This window comes from Pelecanus crispus, chromosome 6 (genome assembly GCF_030463565.1).
Source record: "Pelecanus crispus isolate bPelCri1 chromosome 6, bPelCri1.pri, whole genome shotgun sequence".
NCBI lineage: Eukaryota > Metazoa > Chordata > Aves > Pelecaniformes > Pelecanidae > Pelecanus > Pelecanus crispus.
In genome coordinates this window covers 36456925-36479853 of record NC_134648.1, presented here as the reverse complement: position 1 = coordinate 36479853, position 22929 = coordinate 36456925, and the positions used below count along the sequence as shown (strand labels likewise).

The window sequence follows — 22929 nt, the reverse complement described above, 5'->3', positions numbered from 1 at the left end:
CTTCTGGGAGCTGCATGACTAGCGAAAGAACTCTAGCTGTGGTTTTCTTTTTTCAGATCACCTTAATTTACGGAAGTAGTTAATGGAAGACAAGTCCTCCGTCTCTTTTCAGCCCAGTGATTATTGTAAACTTCAGATAATTTTAACTCTCCTTTAAAATAGTCTATTTTGAAACTTAAAGGGAGGAGAGGAGTCATGAAGTTTTGATTTGTCTGACTTGGTAGTGTTAACAGGCCTTTTTCTCCCCTCACCCCACATACTTCCCCTTCTTCCCCTTCTTTCTGACACACATCTGTCAGCTGCAGTAGTGAAACTGAAGTAGTGGTACTGGTTGACAGTTGTGTTCAGGCACCCTTCAGATTAGTGCGTAACACTAGTTTTGATCAGTCACACTAACAAAAGAAATGATGGGCAGAAATTTCCTTATGAGTTACGGAACTCGAGAATATGGTGTTAATATTTCTGGCACAGGAAAAACAAGTGCTTATAGTTAAAGGATAGTTCTTCAGTACTGGTACAAGGAAAAGGGTTGATTTAGACATGAATGCTGGCACAGACTCACTGCATCCAAGTCTTTCCACATGGGAGGCAAAAGTGTATTTGATTACCAGTGTGTGTCTTGTAGTATCTCCAGCTAGCTATTTCTCTTTTTCAGAGGACTGTATTTATCGGATCTCTGGCTTCACCTGCTTGAGGTCCTCTTAGGACAGTGCTATTGAGAGCTTTTTGGGTGCTACATATTAGTGTAGAGCTGCTGGTGAATTATAGCATTTCTGTGGCCATGTGGGTTCTGCAAAGGATTGATACTTGGATGTTTCCTCAGTTTTGTCTGCTGTCTACATTATAGTTTCAACCATTGTTGCTGTTTAGAATTGCAGTGATAGAGAATAATTGGTTTCAAACTGTTTATGCTCTCAGGGCTTTTGTCTTGGCTGCTCTGTAGTTTTCAGAAGAGTTCAGGCTGGTGCTTTTCTTTGAAATCATGCTCAAGCCTTGTGGAGGGCAGTGCTGAAACACTTTCTAGGTACTGCTATTCAGTCCCAGAGTTTGGATGGTGACATTATCAGTACATCAAACCAGTGCTTTGTTTAAAAAAACCTTTGCTAATGCTTCCCCTGTGTGACTATAGGCAGAAGGACAATCCAGCCCTTGTATAAGAATATAGGATAGTGGATTCAAGCACTAATTTAACCGTGTCTGGGCTTTTGGTTTTTTGTTGTTGGTTTTGGTTTTTCTTTTAATCTTTGTACAGTAGTTGGATAATTCATCTAAACCCAGCATAACAGAATATATGACTCTATATTGTGTTCCTGGATGAAGGGCACCATGATGCAACTTTCACATAATTTGCAGCTCTGATGTTCTGTTGTACTAAGAAGGGATCACGTCTCTGGCATGTGACACCTTCTTTCCTCGGGGTGGGGGAGGGGAAAAAGCAAGACTGCGAGGGAGTGCGTGTAGTACTTCTCTTAAGTTGCCTTTATCATAAATGTGTGAAGGAAACTGTGGGACTGTACTTTTTCCTTAATCAATTGCAGATTGTATATGATCTATATGGCCAGCAATTGTGGATAGAATCAACCGTGATATCTATTTATTAGCACAAATCTGTAGAGGTGGTGGTGCTCTATTGTCGCTGCAGTTATAGCCATTCTACACTATCTCCCTACTTATCTACTGTGTGATAGAACACAAAATTCTATGATGCTGGAATGAGACAGGGTCTGTGTGTGTTGTAAATACAGCAGTGTAGGTTAACCACGTACCTCTAATGAGACTCGTTATGAGCAGATTTTGATCATTCTGTGCTGTAGCCAGGTCCTGTAACACAAATTCACAGAAAATTTCCTTTTCAGAAGGGGATCCAGACCTGACTTTTCTATACTCATCTGTTGTGGGTTGGGTTTTTTGTTTTGTTTTGGGTTTGTTTGGTTTCATTTGTTTTTTTCCAAATGTTGTGAAGTAACAATGAGATAGAGGAAAGCTGGGATGGGGGTGACACTGGGAAAGAAGGGCTGGGTAAATATTGCTGTGTGGGAACTACAGGAGAAAATTAACTTTGTTTTCTTGTCTACCTCCTACCCCCTCACTACCCTTATTGCCCTCCACAGCGGCAACACTCCCGAACACCCTGAGTCAGCAACGCAATCTGGCACTCTTTCGAGCATTTTGCGCCATGAAGTACGCTATTTATGCTCTCTGTGTGAATTCACATAAGCATTCCAAGTGCAAAGATTGTGTACGCAGCCTTCTTGGTGATATCCCTGAAGACGCAACTTTTGGAGAACCAGCAGGTGATTGGTCTCTTTTCTCAGGTTCAGTAGCTTGTGCTTCTCCATTTGCTGGGCTCTGAATTATCACTTAGTATTGGGATAATACTGCACTTTGTGTACATATGATGTTTTTATTCAGTGGGCTATGAATGCTTTGCAAACAAGTATAATGGCATTTCTTTGAGGTGTTGTTACCTTTAGTAATACTAGATATGAATAAGCTACCTGCCTTGTTCTAAAACATTTAAGGTAATTGTATTAAAAATATAGTGCAAAAAGAAGGTGATACTAGCTATAAGACGGTGGTGGCAGGGTTGCTTTTGTAAGAGCTTATGATTTCCCAGAGCTAAAATTGATTTAATGGCTGAAATGGGTGTAATCTGAGTTTGCACATCATTGCACAAAGTGCTAATTGGCATTACTGAGAGGGAGGAGGCATGTTACCTTTTTAAATGTAAAATGTTGGACATATATTTACTTGATCTGTGGAGGAGCGATCAGCTCTGAACCACTGGGACAGTTCCCTCTTCTAGGATTTTCTTAAAGGGCAAAGGTTGGAGGAAGGAACTCCTGGAAAATGTTGTAAATGTTCTTTATTTTTGTTTTTAATTATACAGATTGCTCTTCAGTATTTCTTCAGTACCTTGTGAAGTGTCAGCAGTTCTTAAGGAGTGTTCCTGCTCCTCTGCGCCTGGAGGTTTTGGAGAACATCTTCTCCTTGCTTTTTGTTTCCTACAGTGACCTCCATACTGAGACTTTTCTACCTGAGGACTATGCAGAGGATGATGATCTTGACAAAAAGAATACTACTGTGAGTGTAGAAGGCAGTGCTAGTCGGCGGTCTTCCACCTCGGAAAGCCCACAGCGCCTAACAGAGGCTGAAAAGAAATTAGAGAGGCATCTGCTGGCTGCTCAGACAGTTCACACAGATACCCAAGATCTTCATGACTCAATGTTAGGTAGCAAAAGCTGTGAAACCTCTAGGCTGAGCTACCTGGATCTGAAACACTTCACCAGTGGTGTTACTGGATTTTTAGTGGATGACATGGCCATGGATGCCTTCCTCACGTTGCTTCTCAACCATCTGGAAGAAATTCAGAGTTCTCTCCCATGGGACTCCAGTAATGTGCTTCGCGAAGAGCTGGAACTTGTTGAGTGCTTGAATCTTTCTGCAAGCAGAGATGCCTTTGGAAGTCGTGTGTTACAGTTTTCCAAATACCTTTCTGAAGCTCACTGGCGATACAAGGTGGTAATGAGTAACAGAAATGCAGGTAGGCTTTGTATTTGGCACTTTCTCATACATTGACACTGTTCTATTACAGCTGTTCAGGCAGTGGTCTTGAGAATAAATTCCCTGAGCATCTTACTGAGGGGAGCACATTTTGGCAGATACTAGGAGAGTGACCTAGTTGGAGATGACCTGGCTCTTGCACCATTCTCCAAGAGGAGTGATCTCTGTTCTAATCAGAAGCTTTGGGTTTTCTTTTTTCCCTCCCCTTTATGGACACACTGCTTCAGTTCGCTTGTCTTTCTCCTGCCCTTTTGTCACAAGTTACGTTGACAGTGTAGTGATACGAAGGGACGTGGTGGTGTGTGATCCAGTGCAAGCCAGATAGACTCATCTCGTTCATGAACAGAGTGTTGATTTAGCCTAGTCTGGGAGCATGTTAGCAACATGTATCAGAAGAAGTTGGATTATTCTGGGACGCAGACCACTCCTCAGGAGTAGCTAGAACAACACACTTGGGAACCTATTTCTCACCCTTTTCCACATCCTATAACTTGTTAGCTATCAGATTTCTGCTTGTATCACAGTGTGGCTTATGGTGTATCTCAGACCACGCAAAGTCCATGTCCCAAGAAAGACTGGGCAGTATTGACTGTAAGTGTTCCAAGTTTCCAAACTTGTGTTCAACTATTTCTCAAGTCTCCCCCTATAAAGGAGGGAGTGTGGTGGGACTTTGAGCAGGTAGCCCTCAGTGTTTCTACTGGACAGGCAGCAGCTTTCTGTGGCATTCTGTACTTTTGAGTCCTGACTTCTGACAAATGATGACAACTACTTCATAGAATCATAGAATCGTTTAGGTTGGAAAAGACCTTTAAGATCATCCAGTCCAACCATTAACCTACACTACCAAGTCCACTCTAAACCAATCAAGGGTAGACTAGACTAAACCATGTCCCGAAGTGCCACATCTACCCGTTTTTTGAACACTTCCAGGGATGGTGATTCCACCACCTCTCTGGGCAGCCTGTTCCAATGCCTGACTACCCTTTCCGTGAAGAAATTTTTCCTAATATCCAATCTAAACCTCCCCTGGCGCAGCTTCAGCCCATTTCTTCTCGTCCTATCGCTAACTACATGGGAGAAGAGACCAACACCCACCTCACTACAGCCTCCTTTCAGGTAGTTGTAGAGAGTGATAAGGTCTTCCCTCAGCCTCCTCTTCTCTAGGCTAAACAACCCCAGTTCCCTCAGATGCTCCTCATAAGGCCTGTGCTCCAGACCCTTCACCAGCTTTGTTGCCCTTCTCTGGACACGCTCCAGCACCTCAATGTCTTTCTTGTATTGAGGGGCCCAAAACTGGACACAGGATTCCAGGTGCGGCCTCACCAGTGCCGAGTACAGGGGGACAGTCACCTCCCTGCTCCTGCTGGCCGCACTATTCCTGATACAAGCCAGGATGCTGTTGGCCTTCTTGGCCACCTGGGCACACCGCTGGCTGATGTTCAGCTGGCTGTCGACCAACACCCCCAGGTCCTTTTCAGCCAGGCAGCTTTCCAGCCACTCTTCCCCAAGCCTGTAGCGTTGCATGGGGTTGTTGTGACAAGCCATGAGCTGCCAGCTTCCCAAGGGGAATATTATGGGAGACTGTGTCAAAGGCTTTGCTAAAGTCCAGGTAAATGACATCCACAGCCTTTCCATCATCTACCAGGCGGGTCACCAGGTCATAAAAGGAGATCAGGTGGGTCAAGCAGGACCTGCTTTTCATGAACCCATGCTGGCTGGGCCTGATCCCCTGATTGTTCTGCAACTTGGGGAACATCTTGCAAGGAAAGTGGCTGGCTTTTCTTGACACTGCATATCTCTTGGATTTTCTGTATCAAGGGCTGGCACCCCTATTACTTGCTCACTTGCAGAGTTGTTGACTGAGTCAGGGTTCAATTACTGAAGAACCCAGTTGTTTCAGCAAAACCTTTATGACAAATCAAACTTGCTCTTTTACTATTCTTATTCTTTTTGCCTTGTTTCTAGCTGCTTGTGTATTTGGACTATACCTTTTTTTCTGTATAGTCAGAATCATAGAATCATTGAGGTTCGAGAAGACCCTTAGTACTCATCAGGGGTGTGTAGAAGGTATAGTACATTCCAAGCAACATTGGATGTGGATGTGAAAAACACAGTATTAATTGAATTGCATCAAAATTACTTCATGATCCTGGTTTAAACTTTACTGCAGAAGAGCTTTTAGCTGAGATCAACTGTGTTTCCTTTGGAGATTTGCTGTCATAGCTCTACCTATGTAGATGTGCTGATAGATTCTTTAAGGTAAACAAATAACTGTTATGGCCTGTCCAGCTATTTGGTGTAATGTTTTTGCTTAAATGTTTTACAGAATATGAGCTTGCAGCTTCCAGGAAATACTGCTCTTTAATCAGGTGCTCCAGCTTTAAGAAACGAAGTAGATCTCAAAGATACAAGACAGGTGGGTTGAAAAAGTGACTTGGAGAAGGCATCTCTGAAGTGCATAATTTTGCTGAGCTCATAGCTGAATGCAATTAGATTTAATGGACTAGGAGTAAAGAACTAGATTTATTTCCTTTAGTTTTCTAACTGGTTTGAAGTGTCTTAGTCCAGTTCTGCTTGGATTGAGGTTGTTTTCCTAAAGCTCACCTGCACAACTAAAAGATAATTAATTTTAAATTCAGGTAAGAAAATAACTTCTTTCATACATAGTCTGATTTGGAGCGGGGGAGGGGGAGCACTTTGCGACTACAGTACCAATTCTTCCCTTTCTTCACTATATCAATGACTGTTTTGGTATATTTTCATTCCTATCACAATAGTATCTAGGATGTGAATTTACAGGAATTTGTGGCTTAAATTGGCAGCCTTAGGAGAAAGTTGGGTTCCTCACCCTTTTTTTTTATTTAGCCTTTAAAAGGTACATATGGTTTTGGAGTGGGATGTTCCAAAATAAGAAGCTTTAAAGTATCTGACATGAGTCACTGATGGACCACCCCAGTATAGCCTCTTGTCTAGCATTTTCTTCAAATCAGCAGTTTTTGCATTTATCATAGACATCGGTGATGGCTCATTTGTGAGATACTCTTGAAGATCTCTTGTGGTTGCCTGGTCTGTTATTTGCAGTAAGTTTTAATTACCTTGCCTAGAAAAAATGTGTTTAATGTGCTGGTTTTGATTTGTTTCCATTTTAGATGGGAAAGAGGGAACTTCCAGTCCATCATTAGAAAGTACAAGTAGCGAGCTAAGCACCAGTACCTCAGGTATTAAGCCACAAAAGTGGTACTTCTTTGTCTTGTCAATGTGCATGATGAAGTATTTGCTTGACTAGTTAATGTGAATTACTGCTCTATGCAGGACAGAATTAGAACTTTTCACTTCTCAGAGCTCCCATTTTTGGCTGACTCTTCTCTAATTAGAATGCTGTATCTATATCTGCTGGAATAAGAAAATTAGATTTTTCTTGATGTTTTTGGCTTTCAGGAAACCGCATGCAATGCAGTGATGTGCAAACTGTCAAAAAAGCTAGCAGACTGGTAGTCATATAACCTAAAACATGCTTAGGCAAGCTAAATTGATTTAATAGATCCAATACTTAAGACTTCTCTCTTTATCCGTATTGAACCCGTGCCCTAGTGTTGCATCTACATTATGTAGCTGCTAACAGTGTTACATTTGTATGAGATCCAAACTGAAAGTTCTGACCAAATAGTGAAATATTACAAGAATTTTTAACAAGATGTTTATGTTGACCTCTTTACCCTAAAACTTCCTTGTGACTCTGCCTCTATATTTTTGTATTAAATATGTGAAGTATTGTTATCTGACAGTTGGCTGTTACTGGTGAAATGTTTTTCCCATAATAGTATACTGATTAATTCTGTTGTCTTGCAGAGGGAAGTACCAGTAATGTGTCTGGCTCGAGTGATTTGGAAAGCAGGGTGAGACCACATCAGCAAAACCCCCTCATTCCTATGATGCTTTCCCCACCAGAATCGCTGTTAGTTTCTTGTGTTTTGAGGGGAAACTTCGTAGAAGCCCATCAGGTAAATGAGTTGCATGTATTTTGTGCAATTAAAAATCTAATTTGGTATTGACGTTTGTGGTTGTGACAGCTGATGAAACTCTTGCCTCTTCTGCATTAGCAAGCATAGGGCTGAAGCATCTGCATTCCAAGTGAAAGGGTCACTTCAGAAGTAGAAGCAAGTGAAAGGAACAAAGATATTCCAAACCAACATCCCAAGGATGCCGGGGTGTTTTTAACTTGTTATATAAAACTGCGTTCTCTAAACCTGGGTTCTTGAAGTGTGAAAATGTTTGATGAGAGCTGGCCAAGCTTAAGTGTTTCAGCTGAACGAAGAACACAAAGCGCTCCTGTGAAGCCTCATGAGGAAGCAGCATCTGAACTGCTTACTTTAGTCAGTGAATCAAAACCATGACACTCTGCCACTTGTAAGCTTGGCAGGAACATGCAAATGTATTCCTTAGCCAAAGTGGTGATTACGTTTATTTGAAGGAGGTGTGTTTTGAGGCTACATTCATGGTACTAAAAACAGGCAGAAAGGCTTGAAATTGGGAGTCTGCACACTTGTAGTCCTTTACTCCCTCACAGCTGTGCATACCTTTCTCTATGTGGCTTTTGGGCTGTTGCTCTGAAAAAACATCTTGAGGTGCATCAGTGATTGAATCCTCTGCAAAAAGCAGTGACCTGGTTGAGTTTCAGATAGCGATACCGGAGCAGGTAATGTCATTTAAGCATTGCATTAGCAGCAGGTTACTGCTCAACTCAGTAGTTCTGTTTGAAGCATGCCACTTCATCTTTTGCCTAGTTATAGGGCCAGAAGAAGCATTTTGGTTTGCTTTGTTACTTTGACTTTCAGTATCACCGATGATGAAGAATTCAAGCTCGGTGTGTGTTCTGTTGTTGGTTTGATAATAGGAACTTGCACAGCTATGCTTATCTACTCTCTGTTTAAATTCCTAGAAGGTATTCCTTGCTGAATAAGGATCTTTTTAAAATAGTTTACTTTGGAGGCCCAGCTTGATAGGTTTCACTCAATACACAATTACATAGTGTATTGAAATCATGAAGAGTCATTCTGAAAGGTGTGGTTTACAAAAAATAGTTCAACTCTAACCTTGCAGAAAATAATAGCTGAGCTTTGTAAAAATAGTTGAAAAATGTCTCTGAGGTCCTGTTTTTCAGGCACTTAAAACTCTCTAGGAAAAAACCCACCATTTCAGCCTGCTGTGTCTGTGGGGAAGTTTTTCAGTTAAAGTATCTGTTTTATCTTATACCCTCATCTCCTCTAAAACCCCCCAAAGCTCTTTGACCTTTAAACCTTCTTTTGCAATGCTCTATAATTACATCTCTTGTTATGTTATTTGAAAGGTGGCTTTGATGTTTAATCTGGATACTTCACCTTGCTATGGTGAACTGGTTTTCATGGAGCGCTACCAAGAGGCGGTACGAGAAATGGCAAGAGTGGAGCACAATATTGAGAATCAAGCATCAGATGGCGCTGGAGGCATCAGGAAATCTGGCAGTGGCCGTTCGACACTGCAAGCTATTGGGAATGCCGCAGCAGCTGGTAAGGACAGGGTTTTTGAGCTCTTCTCATCAAAGGTGAGGGAGGAGTGGAAAACAGGAGAAAGCAATTTGAACACTGTCATAATGAGTGCAACAATTGTTCAGAAGAGTAACTGGTGGTTCTTTGACTTAAAAAGAGGCTAAAGAATGCTGAAATTTGCTGTTGATGCCTAATTGGTTTTATCCATTCTGCAGTGAAGAATGGTTAACTGGTTTTATCCATTCTCCATTCATGAAGCAGGCCACCTATTAAATTATTTTCCTAAAGGATTAGAAAATAATTATCCATGACAGGATCTGAGAAAAAGATACTGTTTAATTAGAGATTTTGTGTTTTGCTGATGCATGTAGGAATGGTATTTTATTCCATCTCGGATGTGACTGATAAATTGCTTGCGACTTCTGGAAGTCTTGCCCCTACTCTCCAAGAAAACTTCTGGATCAGCAACATCCAGCTGGAGCATACTGATCCTCTGCGGGAAGTCCTTGAGGACCTTAGTCCTTCAGCAATGGCAGCATTTGACCTAGCTTGTACTCAGTGCCATCTTTGGAAGACATGCAAACAGCTTTTGGAAACAGCAGAAAGACGACTGCACAACAGCCTTGAAAGTCGGGGTAGGCTTTTAATTTTTGTGTTTATCAACATGGGCCTGGGAGCAGAAAATGGCTCTCTATGCAGTGTTGTTTGTGCTAACACCTGAGTCTTAATTAAGTCTCATTTTGTACTTTTGATGTTAGTTTCTCCTTTTTCCACTCTTAACTTTTATTTTGTCCCACTTTGCACAATGACTTTTCCAGGCCACCGACCTGACTTTGTTTTACTGCACTCTGAAGGTGTAAAGGGTTTCCCAGCAGTTCTCCAGCAAATAAGTAAAATTCTCAACTATTCCTGCACATCACAAGCGCAATCCAAGCCAGGTAGTATGCTTTACTGGTAAGATTTTTCTGTTGAAATATGCTAAAATCAAATTCTTGCCTTCTGTTGCAATGGAAACCCGAACTTTCCATTTTTTAGCGTAGTATTTAAAAGAAAAAGGGTGGGGGGGAGCACCTAAGCTCGATTCTGAATAAACTGAAACACTTTGAATTTGGCAAACTAGTTGTATTATAATACAATTTTGGTTCTGTGGGCCTTTTTCTGTCCAAAAATATTTCTGTCTTTGTTATAGTTGCTGTTTCTTTCTCCCTCTTTGTAGAGGTCTCAGATGAGAAAACAGGGAGTCATTTTCGATGCAGTATTGTAGACCTTCTGCAAGCTTGCTACCCTGCCTTGACTGAAGAAAGTATTACTAATGAAATTGTTTTGTCACAAAATCTGGATCAAATCCTAAAAGCACTGACATGTGTTGAACATTCTGTGGGTGAGTTATTTTTGTGATCGTGAAGACTGACAAATGGATCTAAATTTTTGTTTTGGCCTGTTCGGACAACTATAAATCTAGTAGTAATGCTCTTTGACATATGCATAAATGTGTATTTTTTTTAAATCATAAATGCAAAGTGTAAAATTTATCTGTGATTCTTATATTCTGAGCATTTGTTTTCAGAGCTAAAATTATGAACTTGCCAGAGAAGAAAGGAAAATATCAATGAGTACAACTGAGATGGTTATTTGTCCTGTTTTTCTTCAGTCCTAACAAGGAATACTTTATGTGTATTTTAACCTGACAGCTTATAGATAATTAGGTGTATCCCTACTGTTGCCTTTTTTTTTTTTTAACAAAAAGGAGATAAACTTCTAAAACTATTGTAACATAATAATGCCTTCCAATTTTCATAGGGCTATTATAAAACGTCTTATCCTTTTCTGAAGAAGCCTTCCACTGTTGCCTCTTCTCAGAGCTCTCTTAATTATATAGTGCTGGGGTGTTTTCTTATGTGGTTTTTTTTTCCCTCCATTCACCAAATTTCTAAATGGCATGTAGATGTTTGGAAAATATTTAAAAATATTTGTATGTTTAATGAGCAAAAATTTAGGAGAGCTCTAAGGGCTAAATGTTATGGAGGACAAGGACTGGTCAACACCTGTGTTTTAGAATAAGCTTATGTGTTAATGACACACAACTAGATATATTGTAGGCCTGCCTTAATGTATTTCTAACTTGTCAGAGTCATGGTTACCAATTTAGATGAACCATTGATTTATTCTACTGTGAAAATTTCTCTCGCTTTCAATAAAATTATAATGCTCAGACTGAGATCTGTAATTGCAGAGAAAAAATTAGGCTAAAGCATTTCTCTCCCCCCCCCCCCCCCCCCCCCCCCCCGTGCACCTTTTTTGGCATTTAATACTTACTTGAATCTTGGATGTATGTCTGTTCTCTTAAACCAGACTCTAAAGGGAACCTGCTTGGCACCTTGGTGGAGCAGGCCTCTCTCAAACCTGTGGAGCTGGAGAAGCACCTGGTTTGGAGTCAAATGCAGCTCCTACTAAGAACTCTTGACCAGCATGTCCAGACCATGCCAGAGAGCAACATGCAGATAAACTTTGTGAAGGCCTTCTTTGACTACATCACTACACTGGCTGCTGTTGTGTTACGAAGCCTGAATGCAGAGCTAGGTAAGGGGATTCTGCTGGAAGGTCTGAGCCTAGGTGAAGATACCCTAACTGTGTAGTCTGGCCTGATTCTGGAAAGTAATTGTGCAAAAATGGTTCCTTGCCAAATGTGCCTACTCCCTGTGCATAGTCAGATCTCTTGATTGCACTGCTTTTTAAATTTTATTTCTTAAGGCCTTGGCCACCCACAGCTAAGATGAAAATAGCTGATGGCAGTAGGAAAACAAGAACAGAAATGTTGACTACTCACCCAGGTTCTGCGCTTCATTTAGACAAAACAAACAACCCCTGACCTCCAGAAGTTCTGATCACTACCCTGTAAGGCGAGATTGATTTTTTGTATCCAGTGGATCAACATGCTGTGCACTTTTCAGTTCCCTTAGAGGCAACCAGTGCCCTGCTGCTCCACGGAGATAAGAAGAGAGTGTGTAGAAGGCTATGCAGAGGTAACCAGGCAGAGTTTTTTCTTAGAATCAGCAGATAATGGTGGCCATGAAAAGAAATGCGCCATCAGCACATAAAGCTGTCAGAACAACAGAACAATTCAGTGTGCTAGGAGAAAAAACACTTGTCTGTTTTTTAAAGTTGATACTAATTGAGCTGCACTAATGTAAAATACCACAGTACTGATTTCAGAGAATACCTTCCCAAGAGGATAAGAAAAAAGAGCATAGATCTGTTTTCAGACATGCTGGTTCAGCTTGGGTCACCACCATGCCAACCATAACTGTTGTATGGACATGATTCAATCCTCACTGACTAACTGCCAAAGCCAAAAAAATGCATAATATTTAAAGGCTGAGTGAGTTTTGGGGAAACTTTACTGTACTGTGGAAGATAAAAGGAAAAGGTAAACTTATGAGAATCTGTTCAGAGTTACTTGATGTAACTCAGTAGTGGATACAAAGGCTTTTCAGCAATACTGGCCAGGGTTTCACTCCTTTTGTAAAAGTAGCTGTATGTCTGTGAGTTCCCTCTGCCTTTGCTCACTTTGACTTGAATAGAGCATGGACTCACTAATCTGCATCCAGAGATTCCTCAGAAACCAGTGCTGCACATTTTCTGTCTCTCACCTCAAATACATGTTTTGGTGAAAGTTTGAAGTAGAGTTGCTAAACTGTTTGAACCTAGGTCTCGCTTAAAGGCCAAACACTGTCCACTGTACCTGTTTTGGTAATAGGTCCAGTAAAATGTGAGCCAGTGGTGCCAAGTTTGAGAGGCATATCATAATCACAAATGCCTTGCAGTTTACTCTGGATTTTACTACACTAATGTGAATGCGGACCTCTGTGAATTTAGTCAAAGAGGTTTCAGACTCAGGCTCTTAAAATTTGTGTTCCTAAAATAAGACTTGGTTGGTGTATTCAGCTAATGTGTTTGTATTATAATAAAAGTTCTGATTTTTTTTTTTTTTAAAGATACATCTGCAGAAGTGAAAGTGGGGAACCCTTTCATACTGTTACAGCAGAGTCCATCTCAGCTGCTCTCACAGCTGGTGTTTGAGAGACAGGTTCATCCTGACAGGTTGGTGCTTTTCAGGTTATGTACTTCCCTAGGTTATTTTGGTGTTGGTGACTTTGGACTTCATCCAGGATTAAATTCTTCTCTGGCTACGTAGCACAGGTAGTACAGCCTGCTGTGTCCCACCAGCTGATCACTTAGTGCTGCAAGAATTGGTGTGCACAGAGGAGCTTAGTCAAGGACTTCTCTACCAACCTTAAGATTTTTGATAGGGAAAACTGTGGCTCCATATTTTTAACAATTACTGTCTGTTGTGAAAAGAGAGTGCATTTATGTGGATTTTTTTTTAACTGAATGTGTGACGGTTCAGAGCAGTGGACTTGCAGCTTAGCAGTACAGTAAAATAAAATAGACCAGTAGGGCTTCTTAAGAATACAGCTGGGCATGGCTCTTGCCCTGGTCAGTAGGTAAACTGGTTAATCGAAGGTCCTTACATCACAAATTACTAAATTAGGCTGGCATGGAAAGTGTCTGATTTGATGAAGTGGCTCTTAAAAAGATGAGCACTAATGGTGAACTATTTTACTATGTTGCATTTAGGTAAAAGTCAACGTTTGAGGAGTAAGATCCTTTTCTTTAAAGGAATGGCAGCATAAGCTCCGACTTACCGATGTCGTGCTGTATACGTCTTTTTCATTCTGAGTAAACACAGGATATGTACCCTTCCCCTGTATGTACCTGTGAAGAATATTAGGGGGCTTGTGTTCACAAAACATTTGGAAGATTTATGAAAATATGTAATTGTAAAGTACCTTTTCTATGTGTTGTGTAAGCTGGTTCTGTTTTCAATCCTGCAGGCTTTCTTCTCTCTTGGCTAAAGAAGAGTTGAACTTGAATGTGCAGCAAGTTATTGTTAACTGTTGCTGTGAACCACTGTGCTTGTGCAGTGCAAGGCAAATCAGCCAGGCAAAGTCTCTTCTGACACACATCAGCAACTTAGCACACCAGTGTGCCTACCACTGCCTGCCAGATGTTGAAATACCTATTCACAGTTCTGCAGTGACCTCTGAGGATATCTCCACTCAGGCCCCATCCTCTGTGAATGACTTGAGCCAGCACACACTCACTGCCTCCTCCCTGGACTTCCTAAAGTCTCAGTCGAAGCTAGTGGCCACAGTGGCATGTCTAAGTGCATCTAATATACAGAAGATCCCCAAATCGAGTTTATCTTGGATGGAATTTCGGGGCAAACGGGAGGTGCCCTTAGGTTCAGAACAGATTTCTAGGGAGGGTGAGGCATTGTTGAAGGAGTTCCCAATATTGGAACGATTTCTTCTTGCTATGTTTGAGCCACTTCAGAATCGGCGAGAGGAAGGTAGCAGTTTGGCTACTGTTTTCTCTGGCAAGACATACATATCTCTGGTTCTCCTGGGATTGCATTCCACTACAGCTGTTAAGGTATTAATGGGAGTCTTTGAACAAGCTCTTGCTGCAAAGGATTGGGACAGAGCTCTGAAAGTCTTGGATCTGTACAGTCAGGATGTGGATGAGCTGGTCAATGTGAAGGATGCTGTGCTGAGCTGTGCGGCTGCTGAAGGTAAGAAGGATTAAGTCAGGCTTTTTTCCTTTCACCTTTTTTTTTTTTTTTCATGAAGAATACAGCATGGATCAGGAGGTGGAAACTAAAGTAATAGTCCTTGGGCAAATCTAAAGACAGAAACAGTTCCTTTCCCTTCCTTCATCCTAAATTTGCTTTCTCTGATGGTGCAGTTTCTGTTTTGCAAATGTGCAAATCCTGACCAATTTAGTACAAGAGAAGGAATGCATCTGTGGTGTTATTTTTATATGAAGAGCTGAATATATCAGGAGACATTAATCATAGTACTGTTAATGGATCATCTCTTAGAGCAGTGTCATTGTCATACATGGATGATGTATCCTATTAAAGGAGGTGCCTTTTGGAGTCTAAAGATAGTAAGTATCCCATGCTAACTTTGGTTACTTCCCGAGAATCTGATGCTTGGAATGAGTCTCGCATAGATTTTTCAGTACTGTACTGTTTCTTTTGGTGATGCAGCCCAGTGAGGATGAGGATTTTAAAATTTTTCCAAAATATAGAAACCAAGTTTCAAACTAGTGGTTTGTTTCCTCCACAGATAAGGATGGTTGGCAATACTTGTTCCCAGTAAAAAATGCAACATTGAGAAGTAGGCTGGCCCTGCGCTGTCTGGACAAATGGCCCCTTGATGCCTGTTTGGAAATCCTAGCTTATTGCATTTCTGATTTGGGCATAACTGACGAACTAAAAGCCAGTCTGCAGAGCAGGAAGAAAGAACTTCAGGTTTATCAACAGGTACAAAGTCATTCTTCAAGTAACCAGTGAGATGAAATAGGCAGCAGGGAGCAAATATGCTTGCCCTTTGAAAAAGTTTTAGCCCTTGGTTCTTTTTTGATCATAACAGCTTTTCAAGTCTGTCATCCCAAACAGTTCATGTGCTTTCAGTGCTGTAGTATCCAATTAACACTCTGCCTCCATCCTTTGTAACTTTCCCACTCTCCTATTAGCATTCAGGCCTGCAAACATGATTAGACATAAACATATGTGTGAAGCTGCTTTTTTGCAAAGTAGTTGTTTTTTCCATTCTATACAAATGCTAGAGCCTCTGGAAGCTTTCCATGGCAATTCATTATTTTATAAGCTTGAGAGGTGCAGGGGTACCTAGGCATGGTGTACAAGACTAGTGGTCCAATAAATGTGTTTGTATTGCAGTCAGTTCTTCTAACTGCAGGGTAGTGTGGAACCCGAGTTAAGTTGGACTAGCTGGCCTGGAGTTCAGCACAGACTGAAAAGCCAAACAGAGCAAAAAAGGAGTCGTAAACCCCTCCTGAGCTCTGTCTGGTGGTGGTTCTGCTAACTGACAGTTAGCTCAGTTGTCTCTGTTAGTGCCAGCCATGTCTGCAGTATACATGTACTTTTTCAGCAATGTCTGCAGTATACATGTACTTTTTCATCCGTAATTATTGACATTTAGTCTTTTAAAAACCTTCCCTTATAAACGTGCTTTGTAGACTCATACCTCTGAGAAAATTGCATAGTCTTTTTAAGAGTGCAAGTGCATTAGAACGTCCCAGAAAAGGGCTAGAGATAAACGTGGGTCTCCTTTTTGACTTTTTTCTTTGTACAAAGCAGCTCTTGATGTGATCAGCTCAGCTGTTTTCTTAGACTTAATGACTGTTGTGGATAAAGCTTTTAAAATTTGTGCTACCCTAATATTAACTTTTTCAGATTTTGAATGTGCAAAATGAACCATTGTGGAATGACTGGCAGGATCTGAAAAAAACCTGCACTGATGACCCCCAGGCCGTCATGAATATAATTCTGAAAGCAAAGGTTAGGCATCATCATGTGAATTTTGTTGAATTAGAATGCATTAAACTTTGAATAGATAAATTTGTTGAAATAGCATCTTAAAACACTGATCAATGGAGATTACCTTGGGAGGAAGGATTCCCTTACTCAGTTCTGTGCTACAGAAACACACACAGATCTGTGTTTAATGTCAAGATTTACATGTAGTTAATAATCCTTAAGTTATAACTGTTACTCTGAGATACAACTTTTTCTTTTCTCTTAGAATTTTGAAGACTTGAATAGCATGGCTTTTGGCATAATACAGGCTTGATTATTGTATAAGTATTGATACTGTAGATCTGGCTGGCTTTAGAAGCGTCTCTCCAAAAAGCCAACTTGCTTACTGTGAGATAAGAAGGTTTTCTCAATGCAGGATGTGACTGACAAACTTGGCTATCAACTACTTCTCCTTGTCAATGTAATTATTTACTTTTTGCATGTGGGACATGAGTCTAAGCTACAGAATTTCTTGAAGTTAATCAGAACTCTGTGTATCGCAGAAGGTAGAGTTTGTCCTTCTTTTATTTTTTTATTTTTACTTTTTTTTTTTTAATTCTTTAGGATTATGAGTTGTGTGAGGAATGGGGGCACTTATATCCTGTCCCTAGAGAAGACTTGATCAACCTTCACCGTGAGCACCTTCTCCACTTACTGGAGGTGGGAGACATGGAAAAAGCATTGCAGGTAATAGCAAGACTCTTTCAGCCTTACATCCATAGGTCAAATAAGTTGAGAACTGTCATCTTTGCCACCTTCATGTCTGTTTCATGGCCTTTTTGGTTCTTCCCTTAAGAGATGCTATTTGCTTGGATATATCCTGGCTCTCCCCTGTTCTGCTTAAGTGAAAACCCAGCTTGGCAATTTAGTTGTTGACCTAATAGCATAAATGTCACTTACATGGAAATACAAGGCCCTTTTATTTGAAAAATCATAAGGAAGCATTTCTGTGCTGCTTAAGCAGAAGAACCAGAAGTTAAATTAGTAACAGGAATTGGTCAGTTGTGCTTCAGTGCCCAAATTAGTGAAGTGCAAATTCTTGTGGTTTTAATAATTGTGGAGCTGTTGCTAATAACAGCAAGTGTAAAATAAAGTGCAGGCTCTTTCAGACTACATAGCTTTGAAAATATTCTGGAAGCAAAGTGGACACTTCTGATCACTACACCTTCTTCTTACGCTACACCCATTCCTTGCTTAGTTTTTTGCTTACTTTAAATTTTAAAATATTTTTATTAATAAATGGAGCAAATAGGCAACGAGTGGTCTATAAATGGATTATCTAAGTCATCCTTATATATGCAAGACACTTGTGCAAGTTAATTTGCTTGCTGAACCATTGTAGCGCAATAATCTGTCATGGGCTGCCTGTTACAAAAAATACTTTCTGGGAATGTAGTAGGGATTCACTGTATTTTGTTTGGTTTTGTAGCTTTTACAAAGAATTGAAGACCCTGGTATTTGCCTTGCCATCAGTGAACAGTCCCTTGACCAGCATCCGAACTTGGCAGCCTCTCACTTCTTGGCTGATTACCTCACAACTCACTTCTACGCGAATCTGACAACAGCACGCCGTAGTGAAATCCAGGCACTCTATATGGGATCAAAGGTAAGTAAAACTCCTGCATTGTGGGATTAACGGTAATATATAATTATGTAAGTAATTTTATAATACATAATATATAAAGTCTGTAGGTTTTACCTGAGTATTCTCACCGTATTAGGTCTAAGATCCTGTGTCTCAGGATCCAAAGGAAAGTTAGAGAAGTTTTAAGCCATGTCTTCCCCTTCTCCGTCTTTGCAGTTCCTATATTATGAGGTGGTTGTAGCTCCCAATATGAACAGAGCAGTACTGTGTTTGAGCTGTAGGAAGTGGAGGAACACTCAGGCTAAAAGAGGGTGGGGGTGGAATAAAATAAAATTGTGGTGTTTATCAGGACAGTTGCAGTCTTTGTCCCAAGTGAAAAAGAAAGCATCCTCAGCTTACTCTCTGTGTCAGTAACACCAGGTGTCCCACATATGCCCACCTGTATGGTGGTCTTTGACACTTACATTGCATGTTTCTCCCAAATGCCTTCCAAAGGTAGACAGTATCACTCATTTTTGGATGGCCATTGCCTTTACAGAAGTCATACAGGTTCTGTGCTCTGCTTGGGAATAGATGCATTAACCAGTAGATTACCTTAGTCGGATGCATTATATGTAAACAAAATGCAGTGCTTTTGGTAATGTCTGTTGTGTTGTAGGACTACAAATAGCAGCTTGCTCCAGTGTGTACAACAGTATTTTGCTGGGCTTCCTGTTTCCTTACTTGTCCCTTTGGAAGACGTGATTTAATTTGGAAAGTGTCCGTATTAACTGTCCCTCTTTAGGAGAATTGCTCTTATTTTCTCCTCTCGATGTTCCCTCAAATGATGGAAGGATAAGGATTGGCTAATATTCTTTTTATAAGCTTACTTTAATAAGAGATTGTGCTCTACCCTGCTACAACATATTTGTCACAGGGTCACAAAATGCTTGCCACTCTTCAACTGCCTCTGAAAGGAGGGCAGTGTTTTATAGAACGGGAAGTGGAAGCTAAGTAATTTCTGTAAATCCACTCAGTAATTCTGTAACAGAAGTAGGAATAGGTCTGAGAAGCCTACCTCCATTTTTTTTTGGCCCCTATATGTTTGTTACTCCATTCTCTGCATAAGCTACCATGCTAGTTTCTTGTCTTTAATCTCACAGAAACACAGATTTGAAGGTGTATAATTTTAACATATGCTTTGTTTCTTGTGTCTCAGGTGCTGCTGACTCTGCCTGAGCTCTCCCGTGTTAACTACTTCCACCTCTCCTCCAGGCCACTGCTCATGCTGGAACAGCTCCTCATGAATATGAAGGTGGACTGGGTAGCTGTCACTGTGCAGACACTGCACCAACTCTTAGCTGGACAGGAAATTGGTTTTACTGTAGAAGACATTGACGATTTGCTCTCCAAGTATGCAGAAAAAGCTCTCAAATTCCCTTTCACATTAAAAGAAAAGAGATCAGGTGACTGACTGTGAGAATACTGTTTTTCACTTGGGAAAGAAGGACCAATTTCCCCCCAGAATCATTTCACCAATTGTGCCACAACATTTTTAGATGTGTGCCTCCAGTCTCCCTCTAGCCCAGAACATGTTCTTAAAGTCTTTGCCTTTCTTGTAAATAGATGTTCTCAAGGACCAACAGCGTCAAAAATTTCTGAGGCTTTCCTCTGTTGCTTCTTTTTGGGGTCTCCTCTTACATGATGTTGTTTGATTTTATTTCATTCCTGTTTAACACAAAGTCACTGACAACTTAAGCAGTTCTAAAACCTGCAGCCAACTGCATCTTCCCCCAAATAGAATGGGGATTTAATCTTCCATAGTCTTTCCTCCTACCAGAGTCCTGTTCCTTTTTTCATAGAAAAGACTTTTAAACTTGTAGTTCTACTTTAACATTCTCAGCACTGTTCTCTTTTCTGGTTTGCCAATCCTTTCTCATCTGTGTTGTCTTCGATTCTCCTACATTTGGCTCTCCACTTTCAGGGTTTTAGAACTGGAACAGCAGAGGGTGCTGCAGATCAAGTCCAGTGCTTTTGTTTCACTGTATGAAAAGCACATGGTGTGTGTACCTATTTGTATTTATTTATACCTACCAACTTGCTTTATGCCAGTTTCCAAAGGTTGACTTCATTTCATGATTTAAAGATGCAGCTCTAGCTAACATAAAAGCATCAGACTTATCTATCTTTTCTTGACGAATGACCTATAACTTTGCAAGTATGTTCCTTCCACTGCTATGTGGAGTATTCGCTATGAGCATCTTTGTCAACTAATTGTTTTCACATCTGATACTTATTCTCTCCTGTTTTATTACTGTGCCTATCAGTAGTCCATTGCTTTGATAAGGATCCCTTTCTCTGTGTTCTAGGTCATTGAATTTTACATAGTGTTGCATGAATTGTTGTGGGCTAATTTTTGTGAAAACATAGTAATTTGTAATTACACAGCTAGTCCTGTTTTGTGCTGACATTCTTACATGTTCCTGTGAATGGATTCCTCTAGTCTTCATAAAAACAGGTAGATGTATGGCCAGTATTGTTCTGATTTTTTTTTTTTCCTTCCCTTTGTCCTAGATTCTCTGATACGTATCCAAGAAAGTCTCAATCAGGTATTGGAGTGTGAAGTACTGTCTAAATCGGGATCATCTGAACTATCTCCTGTCAGCTTTACTGGTATGGTTAAGACCTTGGTGTCATTTTCCTTCAACCTGTTCTTATTTGTTTTATCCCCTATGTATGTGTGTCCCACCACTTAGTAGTAACTTGGGTCGCATTCAATGGAGGTTAGTAGGTCTCTACAGTTGGGTGCTTTGGGCCCAATTAAAAGAAAACTTAAAGGAGAACAAGAAGTGTATGGCTTTGTTTTGATTTTTGGTAGGTATCTACAAAATGTCTGAAAAATCAGCACAAAACCTTTCCCTTCCAGACCCTACAGAAGAAAACAAGCCTGAACAGACCATAGAAAACAGGACTATATCTGCAGGAAAAAAAAAAAAACAAACCTACCTCTCTGCCACAGCTAGGTTGCTGGTGGATTAATGGTGCTGCAGGTTAATCTTTCTGTGTCTTGACTTCTGTACTCTCTCTCTGGGTATATAGGCAGAGCTTGTCTGGAAGCCCATTACTGTGGTACTTCTCCCTGTCTTCCTGTTCTTTGCTTAGTAACTTTTTTTTCTTCTGGATCTTAACTTCGGTTTTACAGTAGAAATCTCATTTGTGTTGTATTTTTTTCATCATTCTTTTGGTCCTTAAATTTATTTTTTTCTAGGATCCCTCTTGTGACCTGAGGGAAATAACACACCTTGTATTGTCTGAGAGGCTGCACTCAAACACAAATAAATAGAACTAAAATAACTTAAGCCGAAACAACTGAAGAATATTTATGGCTTGAAAACAACCACAAATCCTTCTGTAGGTTCCGTTCAGCATCTAATGCAAGAGATGCACTCTGTGGAGGATATATATTGTGAGAGATGCACAGTCTGTCCTCTCAGGGAATGACTAGCAAAGGATATCCTCAGACCTCCAAGGCTGGTGATTCTCAGCAAGTGATGGGCCTGAACTAGAGCTGCACAGTGATATCCTGACCTACAGTTTAGGGTGTCTGAACTGTTCTCTGGTTCTGTATCCTGAACTGAAGACTCTTCTTGCGCTGCCTGCATGAAGTGACAGCAGCGTCTTGGATTGTGCTGTGTAGCTCTTCAGTTTTTCTCATGATGGTCAGCTTAATATCTGTATGTTGTTACAAAACTTGAATGCATTGTCCTTTAATGTTCCTTTGCAACAAGCTGGTATTCACTTGGATGAGCATGAGTTAGCTTTACTGGAATGGAGATTTTTTTTTTTTCCTGTTTTAGTTTAGTATTCACGTACACAGAAGGTGGCTTGCAGGGCTGCAATGACATGTTGAACTTTTTAATTAGCCTGTAGTGTAACTGGCTCACATCATATAAACTAAAAGCCTGTCTAATACTGTAAACTTGATTCAATGAGTATTTCATTGGCAAGGTCAAAGATCATGAAGGCCAAAGACTTAAATTCCTGCCTCTTTGAACTGATTTCCCCACAGTAGATTGTAAAGAGGACCAGAACAGGGAGGGATATGCTGTTGCTAGCCATACCACACCTCTCCTGAGATTAACAAAGAAAAGTCTCAATCTTCAGGAATGTCAGCACTGGGTATCCTTAAGACTATATTTTTTGCTATATCACTTTTTGGTATCCATAGACCAGGGAATTTTTTGATTCCTTCTCTAAGTCTCTCCTTATGATACAAGAACAGATGTTGACAAGTTGTCTCATACTTCTATAATTGTTATGGTAAAGGTTTATTAATAAGTATGTAATCTTGCTTATCAGTATTGAAGTACTGTAAGTTTACAGTCTTACAATTTTAGCTTGAAGCATATATGTTCCTTACACAATGTTATTGTGCCATGCCTAGTTGAAAGATAATGGTAGTCGTCTTGTGAGCCAGAAAGATCTTATAGCCTCAGTAAGTCCGTCGTGTTTTCTGGTATTCAAGACTCCATTAAATGGCTTAAATCCTGTTCTAAGTTTTTCTTGGACTGGTTCTTTTTAAGGTGTCACCCTATCTGCAAGTTCCAGAGACAGAAGTCTGCAGCAGAATTTGTTTCCTCAAGAATTTGTGCCTCCCGAGAAGCCACCACCAAAGCAGCAATGGATACCTGATGACACTGAAACGATATGTATGGTTTGCAAAACTGAACGGTTTACTATGGTAAGGAGCAAAACCAAAGTACAGACATTCCTAGAACTGTGACCTTAATATGAACACTTGCTTATAGTCTGTTTCCCAAGAGACACTA

The 22929-nt window shown here is 40.5% G+C and overlaps 1 protein-coding gene across 2 annotated transcripts in view; it reads left to right on the top strand.

The window, feature by feature from the left end:
- The window catches only part of ZFYVE26 (zinc finger FYVE-type containing 26), a 52749-nt gene that overhangs the window by 11013 nt on the left and 18807 nt on the right, over positions 1–22929 (top strand). The window contains exons 10-29 of one of the 2 annotated variants that reach the window (XM_075713397.1): positions 2112–2294; positions 2891–3544; positions 5891–5980; positions 6714–6782; positions 7414–7565; positions 8912–9110; positions 9461–9724; positions 9908–10027; positions 10306–10470; positions 11442–11669; positions 12041–12112; positions 13085–13190; positions 13985–14724; positions 15284–15480; positions 16414–16518; positions 17101–17223; positions 17966–18142; positions 19320–19566; positions 20675–20773; positions 22684–22841. In XM_075713397.1, coding sequence (XP_075569512.1) covers positions 2112–2294; positions 2891–3544; positions 5891–5980; positions 6714–6782; positions 7414–7565; positions 8912–9110; positions 9461–9724; positions 9908–10027; positions 10306–10470; positions 11442–11669; positions 12041–12112; positions 13085–13190; positions 13985–14724; positions 15284–15480; positions 16414–16518; positions 17101–17223; positions 17966–18142; positions 19320–19566; positions 20675–20773; positions 22684–22841 — 4148 coding nt within the window. The remainder of the gene's footprint in view (positions 1–2111; positions 2295–2890; positions 3545–5890; positions 5981–6713; positions 6783–7413; positions 7566–8911; positions 9111–9460; positions 9725–9907; positions 10028–10305; positions 10471–11441; positions 11670–12040; positions 12113–13084; positions 13191–13984; positions 14725–15283; positions 15481–16413; positions 16519–17100; positions 17224–17965; positions 18143–19319; positions 19567–20674; positions 20774–22683; positions 22842–22929) is intronic. The other variant, XM_075713398.1, reaches the window with a different exon arrangement.